Below are 16,244 nucleotides of genomic sequence, written 5' to 3'. Positions count from 1 at the left end.
CTGCCAATAATTTTTTCGTTGGAGAACATAAAACGCGCCATGATTATTATTTTTGTTGTTTAATTGACCGTCGGAGTTATTTTTTGATGTGAAAGTTTCTTCAAGGTCTCCCGTACCACTCGCTTGGTGTCGAGGCTCTCGAAGCGACGAAGGCATTGACAAACGTCTATGACTGGTGGAGCTCGACCCCCCCCCCCCCCACGAATCGGCAGTCAGAGAACCCATTACAAACTGGCTCACTCAAGCATGAGTGAAGTGACATCGCCGCGACAACCACGCAATGACGTCAAAAACGGTTGTTATGCAAATAAACACTGTTGGTGTTTTATGCATGGTCTGCTTTTATGCGTACGCTACGGCAGATGTCTACGTTACCTAGTTGTGATAACAAGAAGGAAATATCACGTGCCAGTGATGTAATAATTAATGATCAAAAGGCAGCCACAGCTTAAAATAAGAATCAATATTCAAAGCTAGAAGAAATACCTGACAAACCTCTCTACTACTGTACTATAGGTCTGGCTCTATGGTTTAACGTGACCTGTAACTACCTATAGCAATAAGAGAGTGTGACATAGGGGACACGGGGTAAGTACTTCACGTTTGTGTATGGTTTCCACAACCACACTCAGGTTTTGTATGCAGGCCGCACTCTGACCTGAGTTCGTTGCGCCCCACATTAGCTCTACCTACAGCACATGAAAGAAATAAGAATATTCTGCAAATCTTTGCTGTCCTTTGCGTAAAATTTTTGTGAGTAGTGTTTTACTTATTTCTACCTACATGTGTATTGTATAATGTATCATTTCAGTTTGTATTGAGTGTGTTCGATTGCAGTATATAGTTTGCCTTACAGCACATGAAGGCTATAATAATAGCCTATTATATTTGCTGTCATCCTTTACGTAAGAGGACACAATGTATAGTGTTTTACTTAATTCTACCTTCATGTCTATTGTAAGTATCACTTCAGTTTTTATCGAGCGTGAAAGTATCATATGCGCTAGTAGGCTACCTATTGCAGACATAAAATTTATCAAATTAAAGCAGTAGTGTTTATTAATTTAATGGCTTTATTACGAAGGTGGGGTTGCGGGCCGTAGTGCTCGTGTTACGACACATGTGTTTGTATATTGCGCTGAGTCATGCATCATTGCGGCACACCCAGGATTTGTTTCTACCACCATGGTTCAAGCTTTCTAAAACCACACACTCAAATCATGGTAGTACCATACAACCATTGGAGGTGGTCATTTTACTAGTTGTATCAGCCATTTCCTATAGGCCTACTTGACGGAGGCAACGAATTGGCGATCATGCCTCCATGCCCCTGGTCATTGCCGTGGTGCCCTTCAAATGCTTCAGCAGAAATGTACAATTTCCTCGTAGGGTGCTCTGGAGAAAACGCTTTTGTGCCCTTGATCCCTTTCAAAAACGAAGCATCGGGCCTGCTTCACAATTAAATGTGTCCACTATTTCCACTACTCACCGGGGGTTGCTATAGAGAAACGTACCGACCTTCATAAATAAATAGCACTTCTTTTATTATTAATTGCACATGACACAACTGTATCAACACCGATGGCGTTTACCAAACGTTTTCATTATTGGGTGGATGCGGTTTGGGGGAGGCGGGCAGAGATATGCGCCCAGAGATGTACATTTTGAGATGGCATTTAATATCGAAACTTGTATCGATAGGGTTCACATGCATCTGCATCTGTCAGTTACTGTACAAACGCCTGTTGTTGCTATCCCGTACAGAACGCGCGAATCTTGAACAAGGTTTTTTAGAGAGTAAACTACAAATAAACCAATCTCCCCTTGCTCGAAAATCTCCCTGATTATACGCCCTTTTTAAATTTATGTTGATTTTATGTTAGAAGTGCAAGTGTTGACAGCTCTGAATTTTTTATATTCGAAATATCTACTACTGCCTGCAATACGTAACATGTTAAAAGCTCTGGATTTATACAAATTAGTTTATAAATATCTAGTGATTGGTTTCTGTTGCTCTTGGTCTGGGGTTATCTAAGCATGAATTAAGGGAAATACACGACATTCCTCAAAATGAGCTTTTATAGCTAAGATGTCACGTCAAAAGTTACCCATATACTTTAAGATTACCTATATGGAAGTGCCCTTTTGCAAAATTAAAGTCTTGCCCCCCTCCGGCCCAAAGATGTATCCCAGCCTGTATACAACGGAAGAATCAAAATCTCCATGTTGAAAACAATTATCGCCAACACAGTTGCGAAATTTAAAGCAACATGTTTTACTCCCCCGCGTTCACATTCGCAAATACGTTTCTTTGCTCACTAAATCATGTGTCATTATACCTGGAAACGCCCATGGATTACAATCGAGATATATTAAGATTTCCCTCTACATGTATGCATTGTCCTTGAATAAATTATAGTCAATGTACTCATATTGACATTCGACTGTGTAAATTTGAGTCAAACGTTTTAAAAGCGTTTGCAAACAGGACGTGAGAGCATAATGAGGAAGCCAGTAGCTTTATTGTACGAGCGATTAGGACGAGCAATATGCCCTATATCAAATTATGTTCAATGATGTGAATTACTGTAATGTTATTTGTAATACCACTTTGGTATACTCTTGTGTAGAGTTCACATTAGTGTCACCGACTTAAAGATGTCATGTCAGATTTTTGGCCGATTTGACCCCAAAATTTTGATTTGAAATTCAAGAGGTATTTTGATGGGGGTCGAGAAAGTTACAAGCTTTCATTTTGAGCCATTGCTCGAAAAAGTCCGCCAATTATTAGTAGCAGTGAAATAAAATGCTCAAAATTAGTTTTTGTCGGGATCCCAACAATATATCACGTGACCAATTCTTATGTGTTTTATAAGAAACGTTTTAAATTTTTGTCATGGTGCCTGATCATTAAAAGTAAAAGTTAAACATTTTTCGTTAGAGTGGGTGATACTCTAAGTCTTTGAAATACCATTCACTCAAAAACATATTTTTTTTAATGTTTGGGGCCAAAAATCTGACATAGCATCTTTGAAATGTTCCACTGCATGAGAAACTCACGCTTATAAAAAGTGTGAAGTCATAGTTTGGTGCGGCTATGTTTCAAACCATGCACCCATTACTCTGTGTAGTTTAGATCGCATTGGGGGCAAGGGACAACTTTTCTGTTGTATAATCTAAGTTTGAGGGTCATGTCTTTTATCGGTTGAAAATTGTACCTCTGTGGTTTGTTGAACTCCAAACTGAAGCACTTGGGGGGTACGGTAGCCCTCTTAAAATTGCCACAAACATTGCTAAAAGGGGTGTAGACCTTTCTTTTGTTGATAAACAAACGGCCTTGGTTGGCATGGTCGGCCGAATGTTAGTAAAACACTCAATCGATTTAACGGATATTTTTTAATAAAAGTTCAACATTTTCTGCAAACTTTCAAAATAAATAAAATACTTTCATAGATAGTTGTTTTGTTTTAAACAAAATCAACAAATTTGGTAACATTGTAACCAAAATAAGCGGTCTTTTCTTGATTTGCACTTATGGCTTTCCATAGTTTTCCAATCTTGGTTGGCAAAACCTCGGGCTGTGACGTTTCAAAAGAAAGGTCTAAATATAAGGTAAAAATGATTTCAAGATGGAGTCTGATGGCCAGTTTGGTCGTTCAGATGTTGATGATTTTTTGATGAGCCTGCCTATAACCAAAAAGCTAAGCGACTCAATCTAAAAATTGGAAAAGTGAAATGAGGTTATTAGTTGTCATGTTTATTTGTTATGAAGCGGCTGAAAGACTTCGAAATATTGTTTAAGTTTTTAATATTTAACATTTAGCATCGGTCGCTGTGGGTAGTGTGTGGTATATAGTTTACAATGTACAATGTATTATACAATTCAGAAAATATTTTCCGGGACCAAACACTGAGGAACAAAACAACCAAAATCCTTTGAACTTGTTTGACGTCATAAGTGACGATCATTCTAAAATATTTGTCACACGATCATGACCTGTCAGATTTCTAAAGCTTACACTCTTTGACGTCATAGAAATATCCTGGTACTGGGCATGTGATACTATATTTCTGAGCCCAATTTAATCGAATTCTATACAGTGACTTATGATCGTTCAACCATTTTTTTTTTTTTTTTGGGGGGGGTGCATGCAATAGACCCTAAGCATTGACTCGTGATCTTGTGACTTGCCGGTCGAGTTGACATCGTCACACCTTGGTACTTTGGTCTTTATATATACCATAAAGACATTCTGAAGAATGGAAATACGTGACGTGTGTATTGCTTTTTTTTCCATTGAAATTTGTATATTTAACGGGACACAGCTAGATTCCACTCTCTGTTGTTGTTGTTGTTGTTGTTTTGGTTTTTTTTTTCAAATTGTTTTGCGCATAACGTCAGAATCTTTTCTCTATGCTCAAAATAGACCCTTCCAATGAAATATGTTAATTGCACAAAGCGCGTGCGCACTAACGTTTTGGTTGGTAAATTTAATGAGGGAACATCGCGCTGTTTTGTACACGGCTAATGGGTGCGTGACGCAGACGCGGTGGCGCGTCTGCTTAGTGCACAACTCTATGGCGTTTGCCAACCAACAGGGTCTGTACGCATGCGTGAATGTAATTAACATATTTCACGGGAAGGGTCCATTATCCTAGTGTCAGTCATTGCGTCACGCGCGTTTGCGTATGTTGCACGCTCAAAGCTCCAACCCCAAATCTGGTATTTTGTTTGAGCGTAAAATTTTACGAGGCCCACACAATGTCATCATAAAGACGTTTCTATTCACAGAACACTTATATGTCTGAGAATACCTTAGTCTTTGATGACAACTTGTAAGGTGCATGTCAAATAAACTTTTCTTCAAGCATACGTCTTCAAAGAAAAATCAGTTCAGTGACTAAAGCAGTTTGCGAATACATAGTCTTTGAATGAAGACCTTGTAAAAGCCATGTCAGCAATATATTTTCCTGCGGATAAGACGCTCGGCGAGTAAGGATTCTTTTCTTTTGAACGTTGATTTGAACTGGACAAGAAGGTATTTTTTATTTCACGCAGTGATCATTTAAAAAAAATCAATCGTCAGCGGACAGGGCGCACTGAAACTTAAGACGTACCGATGTTTTGGGGGTCTAAAAAGTCAGTTAAGACGCGTCTTATCCGCAGGAAAATAAGGTAATAGTTGAGTGCAACTCTTAATGGGTTCAGGTATCAGTGGGACTAGTGGCAGGTGGGTGTCATTGTTTGCATTTGTAATCACGTCACACTTTAATAATCGAACACGATTCATTAGTAACAATCTACCTCCAAGGTTTAACCCATCCAGTTAATGACCAAAACATCATGTAGCGCAACACGCCGAAACACACCCATCGTTCTTTTGCGTCTTTTCCAGCATTTCATCCGTTCGAATTCGTGCGGAAAGAGACTTTCATTGTATTTCTGTAAGTGCTCAATGCAGGGTTTGACTTTAATACGACTCTCGCCATGAGTTAAGTGGTTCTTAATTGGGATTATAATATTGATGCTAATGAGTATTCCGTAATTAGGTTTCTGTTTTATTTGTTACGTAATTGCTCTTGGGATCATGAATACAAAATAAACAATTGCATGGTATTCCTCAAGCCTGCCTCTATATGATTTCTCTAACAGTTTTGTACATCCATGGAGCTACAATTCTATACCTCCATGGTGCATCAGCTGTTACCATAGAGGGTCTGTAATTTTCTTCCTCCATGCTCTAACCCGCTTAAAGGCAGGGCTACTTTTTATCCGAGTTCAAAGATAATGGCCCCGGTGAATGGGAAAATACCTGCTTTTCTTTCCACATAAAAAGGAAGAAGATTTCCGTTCACTCTTGCATAAGCATGATATTCTTCATACTTCCTCATTTTTGTAAGGTGATTGGACCATTTCCTATAGCTACAGAAGGAAAACAAGTATAGGTCTACAAGGCCACTGTGCTCATGTCCGTCATGTCCATCCTGGGCCCAATTTCATAGAGCTGCTTAAGCAAAATTTTTTGCTTAAGCAAAAAATTCCTTGCTTAGTAAAGTCAGATTATCGGCCAAGACCCCACTCAATTGTTATGCTAAGTAAACAACAGCTAAATACCAGTCTCAAGCAATGTACATGGCATGAAATTTTGGCCAGTAACATGTGTAAAATAAGCGAGCTATTTTCGTGCTTAAGCAGATTTTTTGCTTAAGCAGCTCTATGAAATTGGCCCCTGGTTGTCAGTTTACACACATTCCTGTCAAGTTTTTGATACATGTGGCCGCACTCCCACATCCATTTTCCCATAGCAAATTATTCAGACTGAGCACATTTTGTGCACACTGTCAATGCTGATAATATTCTTTAGTTGCAATAGGAATTTATTTTAGCATCAATTCGTGATGAAACATTGTGTTGCTTTTTTGCTAATGCTCTGACGTTAAATGCCTTTGACCAAACTTTTTACATAAAAGATAAGTACAATCATTGCTATCTTATTGACAAAAACAAATTAAAAGGGCGCTTTACAAACAACTTTTGGCGGTAAACACTTCCCGCCCCTAAAGGGCCTTTCGAAACCATGGCTTAGGCGTTTGGGCTTGGGCTGAGGATCCGCCAGTATTTTTGGAAAACGTGTTTGTTATACGGGCTTCAATCAGCAAGCCAAAGTCGGGGTTCATGCTGAAGTCGTAGTTTCGAAAAGGGCTATTCAACTAACAGTTAAAACGAGGAAAGTCTGGCTCAATTTTTTAAGCTATCCAGACTATATTGTGTCACAAACAGGATACACCCTCGGTCCGCGTCCGGATGGACTCTCGTAATAAACCACTCATGGGGGCTCATTTACCCCCATGGAAAACAAGGTCATCGCGCGCTGAATGAATAAATACTGTGGTATTGACATATCATGGAGTTGGAACCCTACATGTACTTTTCCACAATATCAGTTTCAACCTTTCTAAGTCTGTTGACGTGCCTGCATAAGGTCCAAGCTCTGTGCAGTATTTTGTAATGATGTCACAGGTTATCAATGCATGCAAGCGTTACGTGGTTAAGCCATCGTCCCGCCCAGAAGATAGTCAATTTCAGATAACACCAATTTTACACCAACTTTTGTTCTCTTACACACAACTTATGGCGTTTTTTCACAACGCCACTGCAAGCTTCAAATCCAAACGGAAACGATGGCATATCATAACAATTAAATATTTGCAACCGCCAGTCGATACTGAATGTATAAGCAGCTTCACACACGGTCCTAGAAACTCATTGTATTAAGCGCACCGGCCATTGATTGTGGCGTTTATTAAAGTGGGACTCCAAGGTCAAATTGTGTGTTTTGGTCATGCACTTATTTTTTAATAAAACAAATCCTTATGAAAGTGGGTGAAGTGAAACGGTGTGTAACGAAGGTTTGAGACTTTGGGTTGATTTCCGGAGGCGTGGCCCGTTTTTATAATCTTAAAATTCCAGTTGAAACTATTATAGTTTATGTTCTACAACCATGGATATCACATTCAAAATATGATAATTTCATGTGATATCTGAATTATTGATTAAACGTGAGCTCGTCCCCTCATGTTACCGCCAATATGCGGCCATCTTTACTCATACGTGGATACAACCATAATAATAATATAGCAAGGACAGAGCTCTATCACACAACCCTGCTATTTATCTGTTACGTTGCTATGTTGCTATTTGAAGAATATCTTGCGCTCGATTGAAAGGCATGGAGCTATTAAAAGGTACATGGTTGGAGGTAAGTATGGGTATATTTAGCATAAATAAACGGTCCAAAGTGTTTTGGATATGCAAACTGTGTGAAACATCTTCCGCTTCTATGGGTCGGTACGTGTTGAGAGTTTAAGTAAGCTTTCAGGAATACTGTCACTGTTCTTCTTTTTATTAAATTATTATTATTTTTTTTTAACGTGTTGTTTTTAAGATTCTTATGATGTGTTTTAAAGCCCAGAATAATCTTGCTCCATCTTATATGTCAGATCTAATTCATAAGCATAATCCAGTTCGTACACTTCGATCATCGTCACAACACCTCCTTGCAGTACACCCTGTTAATATGCATATCTATGGAGACCGTTCCTTTGTGGCTTCGGCTCCAACTCTGTGGAATTCTCTGCCCTTGACGATCAGGAAAACATCTTCCCTTGGTGATTTCAAGAGTGCCTTAAAGACGCACCTTTTCTTACAATAGTTTACGTTCTTGTATTGTTGTATCGTTATGCTTGTAGTGGTATTATTTGTTATATATATATATTTATGTTGTTGTTGATTTATAGTGTACTTCTTTGTAAAGCGCTTAGAGAATTAAGTGTTAATTATTAGGCGCTATATAAATCAAAAGTTATTATTATTATTATTATACAGATTTAAATTGAGAGTTTGGCAAGGTTCTTTAAGTGATCACCAATTAAAAAAACATAATGGAGAATAACACACAAGAGGAGAAGATAGGTATGCAGGCACAGCCTGGTCAACCACCACAGGGCTACGGGCAACCGCCAGCCGGCCAACCGCCACAGGGCTACGGACAACCGCCAGCCGGCCAACCGCCACAGGGCTACGGACAACCGCCAGCGGGCTACGGCCAACCGCCACAGGGCTATGGTCAACCACCCCAGGGCTACGGCCAACCACCACAGGCCTACGGCCAACCACCACAAGCCTATGGTCAGCCCCCACAGGGCTACGGCCAACCGGGGTACCCCGGTCAGCCGGTAAGTTCACGTTCGAGTATGATGTTTATTTGTACACAGTATCAAGATCAATCAAATATTACTACAATTAACAAATAGAAAGTAGATATTCAAGCTAAAGTTACAAAGATACTGCATGGGGAGAACATGTTTTCCAGCATCCCCCGATACGGTAGATTTAGTTTCAAAGTTATGACATGAAGACAATCTTGGTTTATAGATAAATAAATTCTATTTTTGTCTTATGAATATGCCTTAAAACAGAATTTGTATAAGTTCAAGACTTGGTCAAGCTCAATCAATAATAAGTCACTTTTAGCTCCAAATGTGAAGTGTCGAAAATGACTGACATGTGCCTTGTTTTTTTTAAAGAAATTATTGCTTTGTTGGTTTAGGCTAGCGGTCAAATTATCTTCTCTTGGAAGCTTTCATGAGAAAACCAAGATTTTTCAATCACTGTATTTCTTTCTTTGCCTCAGATCATGGGGCAGCCAGGAGTTTTGCCTGGTCAACCAGCACCTGCACAGTGGATGCCTGCCCCTCAGTCGATTCCTGGATGTCCACCTGGTCTGGAGTATTTAACGCAGATAGACCAGCTCCTCGTTCACCAACAAGTGGAATTATTTGAGGGTAAATTATTCCTTGTAGAATTTGAAGCTATTTTCGTCAATTTGATTCCTTATCGCAATTTGATTAATTGAATTCATCACTGCCCACCAAATTACATTCTTACACACCCTTAAAATCTGGGCCCAGATTCATAAACTTGTAATCAAAAATTCTGATTTAAAAAAAAAGCCTTTGCTAAGCAAGACTAGTCACATTCACCTTTTAAATTATATCTTTGTATCATGCTTCGGCGTGTTTTTAGGCGGAATTTGACACTATATAAGATTTCATTTTTAATAGCTACATGTATTACCATGTTTAAAGTCTTGTAAAATGTTTGTGTTAAACTGTACTTTTCAGTGTTTACGAACTGGGAAACTTCAAACAGATACCAAGTTAAGAACAGCGTTGGACAGCAGATCTACTTCGCACATGAAGGTGAGTTTGGTTAGAACACAGCTGTTGTCAGACATCTTCAGTATACCAATCTTTCAATAGATTTAGACAGAATGCCTTTTTTGTAGATGAGAGATTGAAAGCTCCATCCCTCTTATAGCTTGGCAGTGCTTCTCTCTTGTCTGCTTCTGACTGCATGGTACTGTTCTAAATCCGAACAGCTCTTGGGAAAGGGGCTATAAAGACTAAAAGAGGTTGCAGTCAACTCTGGTGAGGCGGGTTGCCTGTGGTCTGGTTGTACCGGCTTGGTCACCCGTTCTCTTGGATAATGTTTGGGAGAGAAGTTCACTTCTTAGTTATCCATCTTATAATAATCTAGAGATGGGGAATGTAACACGTTCATTAAAGTACGATTATGACGGTATCAAACATGAAAAGTGAAGAAGACATTATCGTTAATTTTACTGTATTTTATTTGTGTTTTAGAGTCTGAAGTTTGCCAGAGACAGTGCTGCGGGCCGTCTCGTGGGTTCAATATGCACATCACTGATAACATGCAACAGGTAAACTATTGTTTCACTTGCACTTTCTTTTATGAAATTGTTTTTTTTAATTATTATTATTATTCAATGTATGAATATTGTTGATAAATTGGAACAGTAGACTACATTATAGGCCATATGTTTCGATTTCTATTTCATGCATATCCCTGTGCATTTCACCGTGTTTTAAATGTTTTTGTGTTTAAACGAAATGGTAGGACTATATGTACTTTTTAACAAACTGTTATCCAATATTTATTTCTATAGTATACACTATAATATGACGTCATTTAGAGTATGACAGTGCCCTCACTGGGGTCAATGTGACCGTGCCATTGGCTGAGAGTTGTGTTTGGCGCGTACACAATCTATCGTTTGAGCTTATGGTATTATTACCGCGTATTGTTAATTTTGCAAACACAATTTTGTGAGAATTAAACCTTCTCTATGTTTATGAGTGATTCCTTTCGTTCAATTTGTGCTTTAAAGGAACACGTTGCCTTGGATCGGTCGAGTTGGTCTTTGAAAAGCGTTTGTAACCGTTTTTTATAAAATGCACATGGGTAGAAAGATGTTGTATAAGTAGAATACAATGATCCACACAAACATGCCTCGAAATTGCGTGGTTTTCCTTTTACCTCGTCGACTAACACGTCGGCCATTTATGGGGGTCAAAATTTTGTTAGCTCGCACAGTAGAAGGAAAACCACGCAATTTCGAGGCAAAATTGTGTGGATCATTGTATTCTACTTTTAAAACATCTTTCCAACCATATGCATTTTATAAAAAACGGTTACAAACGCTTTTGTTTTGACCAACTCGTCCGATCCAAGGCAACGTGTTCCTTTAAAGGCACTGTACACCTTTGGTAACTGTCAAAGACCAGTGTTCTCACTTGGTGTATCCCATCATAAGCATAAAATAACAAGCCTGTGAAAAACACCCATGTTGGACGAATTTGTGTGCTTTCAGATAGGAATAAAAGACTTCTAGCTAGAAGTCTTTTATTGTTTAAGTGAGAAATAACCTCTTTCTCAAAAACTATGCTACTTCAGAGGGAGTCGTTTCCCACAATGTTTCATACTATCAACAACTCTCCATTGCTCGTACCTAGTCAGTTTTAAAGTCAATATTTGTTTTGAGTAATTACCATACGTGTACCTTCACTTTAACTTTTATCCTCACATTTTTACAAATATATAGGAAGTTATGAGAGTGAGTCGGGAGTTCAAGTGCTGTGCCGGGTGCTGTTGGTGCGCATCGGCCGACTGCTGCGCCATGGAGGTAGCCATCGAGGCGCCCGTCGGCCAGGTCGTCGGATACGTCCGGCAAGCGTAAGTTTTCCCGAACACGGACAATTAATGTTGGAAGTTATTTCCTGGAACGAACTCCCTCAACCTATTTGCATTATTTCCTATGTAGACAAATTCGAAGTTGTCTTTTATAATGTTGTGAGTACGGAGTTAAATGTTTCATAAATTAACTGTTACTTAATGTTCTTTTTTCTTTACTCCATAGTTAGGCCTACACGTAATTGTCGATAAAAAAAATATGGAAGTAATGCAACCGCAGCCACAACGGCCAATGCGACAACGCCCCCCCCCCCCAAAAAGCAAATGTTTTAATTAACGTGTGTTACCTATTTTCCCCAATAGTCAAAGTGGCTGGTCCCCGCACTACGACATCATGAACGCTAACAAGGAAACTGTATTGAGGATCCGCGGACCATGCTGCATCTGCCAAGGGGCCTGCTGCACAGGGGACCAAGAATTTAATGTAAGTTTTTTTTACGTAGAAGGACCCCAACAGAAATATGTCTAATGGACCGTTTGGGGCCGTTAATCCCTAATAATCTGTAATTATCATTAATCCTAAATCACCATTTTTTGATCTTCTCCCTACCATCAGGTGTTAAGTGAGGACTTGGCAAATGAAGTCGGTAAAGTCAGCAAACAGTGGACTGGATTGGTCAAGGAACTCTACACCAATGCAGACAACTTCGGAGTGTCATGTAAGCTTTAATTTTTTTTTTTTTTAAATACTGAAATTGTTTATGCCATTGGGATTTGAGACATTGCATGGTGAGGTATCAATATTGGTTTGCGGTTACACCATGTGTGTATCTACTTGCCATGAAGATTTTGTTATTTAAAGAACCGTCTTGCTTGGTATTTTACTACCCAAAAAAGTGTTATGCCATTCTGAAACTGTGACTCTTTAATCAACTGCTGCTCGGACAATGTATTTTGGGTTCATTAAAATTATTTAAAATTTTACTTAGCCTGTGATGGTCTCCACTCGTGGTTGAACAGCTTTGTCGATCGCCATGAATATGCCTGTAACACGTGTGTGCCCCTTACCGTAAGTTAACATAAGCTGAAGGGAATTAGGTCAAAAGAGGGCGCTATCAGGTCCCTGTAAGGGAACCTGGTCGAGATATCAAAGATCCAAAACCATACATCTGCCAGCAATTTTCGTTACACATTTTGGTTTTTTTTCTTTTCTTTCAGTCCCAGCTGACTTGGACGTGAAGATTAAGGCAACACTTCTTGGAGCTGTCTTCTTGATTGTAAGTTTTAGTTTCCTTTTTTGTTTTGATGAACGTAGCTTTAATGCATGATACACTTGTAATGTACATGTACATTGTACTTCTTTGTATGTGAGCAGCAAACAAATGTAACATGCTTTCCATTGCTGTCTTTTCAAATCTAAATGTTCATTTTTAGTTAATATAATGTTTTGTTTTTCAATTCTTCAGGACTTCATGTTCTTCGAGCAGCCAAAGAACAATAACAACCGATAGGAGAAAAGAGAGAGACGAACAATTAAACTGATGAAATTAATGAAGTGTGAACGTTTTTGTTTTGTTTTTATTAAAGAAAATCACATTGACCTTACTTTTCTTTTGCTTAATGCACTCCATTGTACACTTTGAGTTTTAGTTTTGTTTTAACCCACTCCTACATAATGAGAATTATAAATAGCAAAATGGTAAAGTGACAAAAAGTGACAAAACCTAACAAAAAATTACAGGTCTTTAAATAGGAATCTTGTTCTGGTCTGGGCTATGACAGACAGAGTTCTTAACCAATTTTGATAACCTGGATCTTCAGAATACGTTTATATTTTAAGTTTAAACATTGGTCACAATATACATAAATATTTCGTAAAATAATAATCGCCATTTTGTATAGACTCAATCAAATGTATCTTCTATAAGTAAGAGGGAGTGGTGTGTAAGGCGCTGCCTATCGGTACGAGGAAGGTGGATTTCGTGAAAAACACGTATTCAAAAATAAAATAAAACTTTAATATTGTGTTGCAACGAAAATTGCAGTTGAGAGCGCCCGCATACGGTCAATTTTGACAGGGCCTTAAGCCTGGAAATTGCTGTGCCTCTTATCTGTTCGTGTTGACATTTAAGTTTGTCTGGCAACATTTTCAGCGCTCAATATTGGTTGATCTAGTTTTTGATTTGCCACGCAGGCATGTCACATGGTACGGGTACTTTTCGCCAACAGCTGGTGTAGAGGGCGTAACGAGCAGGCACAAACTGGCATTATTGCCACAAAAATGGCATTAGTTTAAAATTTAAAATGTACATTATATTTTCTAGTATTTTAAACTTGTTGTTTACAGAATGGACTTACTTATTAATAACTATAAACAAACTTGTATCTAACTTTCCTTTCAAGCGTTGTTTACAATTGATTTAAAATTTACATTTCTATAAAACTGCCTTAATTTCTTACGATATAGGCCTAAGTCACTTTGATGGCCAACCTTTTATGTGGCTGTTTCGTTTAATTTATAGCTTAACAGAGTATTTTCTTGAGGAAACAAACCGGTTACTGTTTTGGATAAACTTCGATCAGGTATTAAGCTCATTTCACATTTACCATCTCGTCATGGTTAATTGTTCCAAACAACCTAAACATTAACAATTTCATGTACATTGTATTTTGTATATTTGTACGTTTTTCTTTTTGCTCTATTTTTAAAATAAATCTCGTGTCTTTATAACTCTTTAGATAAATTGTTTTGCGTAGGCCTACGGCTAGCCCCGGCGACTTTACTCTTTCGTATTATGCTACAGCACAGAGGAAGAGTCCTATATGGGGCTAGCCTACGGCGTACAAAAGACCACATGCACTGGCTGCCATCTTTTGTCATGCTGTCTTTGGTTAAAGGTGCATGCGTGAAAGTCTACCATTGGATGGAAGTTTCGCGAAAGCGCATACACGCGTGCACCTTTCCATTGTGTTACATCAAAGATGGCGGTCGATGACGTCATTGGCAATCCATCTGGTATTGATAGTGCAGCATCACGCGTTTCAAAACTAAAAGCTGGGACCCTGAACAAGTGACGTCATATCCATAAGGTCTATTGTGACTCAAGACGCTTAGTAGCCGTTATTCGATTGATTCACATTTGTCTTGTGAGAACAGCTTTGAAACAAAATGACTGAATGATAAAGGTGTGACTGGGAATCAAGCTTTAATGATGTAAATGTTTGCTCAATGCAAAAGTTTTCTATTTAGGCCACTTTACCTCGTAGTTAATTTCCTATTATTATTTTTTAAATCAGTAACAGGTTCATATAAACATGCTGTACATTTTACGAATCAATCTAATGTTGCTATGCTAACGTTTTAAAAATAGATAAATTCCACTTATTTGTTACAATATATCGCACATTTTGACGTATTTGAGTTTTAAGGGATAAACAAATCTACACCTCCTTTTTCTTGCTAAGTTTGTGCACCCGATACTGAATTTGTTCTCCCAAAAATATTTTATGGGGAAAAACAGCATAATTTCAACATTTTGAAATCATCTTCAAGAAAACTTGCTATATATTACCGAAAAAAGCAAAAAATAAAAAATCGTAGTTAATTCTGAACCTGTTCAGTGTGATTTTTATAAACACCAAAGATCATAATGAGTATGAGTATGGAATAAAATAACTATGTAAACACAGTGGTTAAAAAAATGCGGCCTTTAACACATTTTATATATTACATAGTATTTGTATGAATAGTGATATTAAATTTCACAGTTAAAATACTATGTGTATATTATGTTGATTGCAAACCATAACTTTACATAAGTCTACATGTTGTCTATAACTATCCTTTATCTACTCAATTAAAATAAGCAAACTTGCGAAAATCTTCGTAACTTTTATTTCGTTTTGGTTTCTTTGCTGGTTTTTTGTTGGATCTTTGTTATTCTGGGGCTTTTTTTATTAAAGGCAGTGGACACTATTGGTAATTACTCAAAATATTTATTAGCATAAATCCTTTCTTGGTGACGAGTAATGGGGAGAGGTTGATGGTATAAAACATTGTGAGAAACGGCTCCCTCTGAAGTGCCATAGTTTTCGAGAAAGAAGTAATTTTCCACGAATTTGATTTCGAGACCTCAGGTTTAGAACTTGAGGTCTCGAAATCAACCATCTAAACGCACACAACTTTGTGTGACAAGGGTGTTTTTAACTTTCATTATTATCTCGCAACTTCGATGACCGAGTGAGCTCAAATTTTCACAGGTTAGTTATTTTATGCATATGTTGAGATACACCAACTGTGAAGGCTAGTCTTTGACAATTACCAATAGTGTCCACTGCCTTTAATGAACATAGCAAAAAGGGGTTATTCAATACGGTCTATTATTAATTAATAGGCCCACCCCCTCTCTCACCGTTCGGCTGTTTCAACCATGTCAAACACAACACAATAAAACTAACCTTTGACTATTTCATTTGAAAGGGTGGTCGCGTTTTTTAGAGAGACGTCACTGTCAATAATACTTCCCAGATTCAATATTTGGAGAAACAAACTTATGTAAACATTATTGTTCCATAACCACTTAAATCCGGAGTGAAAAGAATCCCAAAATGCTTTAGTAAGCTGCAGTAGGCCTATACTTCTATAAGCCATTTGGCAATGGTGAACACATTATAACACTGTATACGGTTT

The 16,244-nt window shown here is 38.1% G+C and overlaps 1 protein-coding gene across 2 annotated transcripts; it reads left to right on the top strand.

The window, feature by feature from the left end:
• The first annotated feature begins 245 nt into the window (after positions 1 to 245).
• Positions 246 to 15,434, top strand: LOC139950857 (phospholipid scramblase 2-like). Of its 2 annotated transcripts, none has more exons than XM_071949691.1 (10): positions 246 to 588; positions 8,387 to 8,736; positions 9,195 to 9,345; positions 9,685 to 9,762; positions 10,207 to 10,283; positions 11,466 to 11,596; positions 11,918 to 12,038; positions 12,171 to 12,273; positions 12,773 to 12,831; positions 13,021 to 15,434. In XM_071949691.1, exons 2-10 carry the CDS (start codon positions 8,443 to 8,445, stop codon positions 13,063 to 13,065), a joined length of 1,059 nt encoding a protein of 352 aa, XP_071805792.1. In that variant the 5' UTR covers positions 246 to 588; positions 8,387 to 8,442; the 3' UTR covers positions 13,066 to 15,434. The 2 variants fall into 2 exon arrangements, with proteins under 2 accessions (XP_071805792.1, XP_071805793.1); XM_071949692.1 differs by lacking the exon at positions 246 to 588 and adding an exon at positions 623 to 753.
• Positions 15,435 to 16,244: the final 810 nt, after the last annotated feature.

Source organism: Asterias amurensis, chromosome 18, assembly GCF_032118995.1.
Source record: "Asterias amurensis chromosome 18, ASM3211899v1".
Taxonomy (NCBI): Eukaryota; Metazoa; Echinodermata; class Asteroidea; order Forcipulatida; family Asteriidae; genus Asterias; species Asterias amurensis.
The sequence above is the reverse complement of the archived record's forward strand: the minus strand, read 5'-3'. Positions and strand labels throughout refer to the sequence as shown.

Coding starts and splice junctions, on each gene's coding strand:
- LOC139950857 (XM_071949691.1), top strand. CDS start 8,443: ATGGAGAATAACACACAAGAGGAGAAGATAGGTATGCAGGCACAGCCT. Junction 12,274..12,772: donor AGACAACTTCGGAGTGTCAT/GTAAGCTTTAAT, acceptor CTTTTCTTTCAG/TCCCAGCTGACTTGGACGTG. Junction 12,832..13,020: donor TTGGAGCTGTCTTCTTGATT/GTAAGTTTTAGT, acceptor TCAATTCTTCAG/GACTTCATGTTCTTCGAGCA.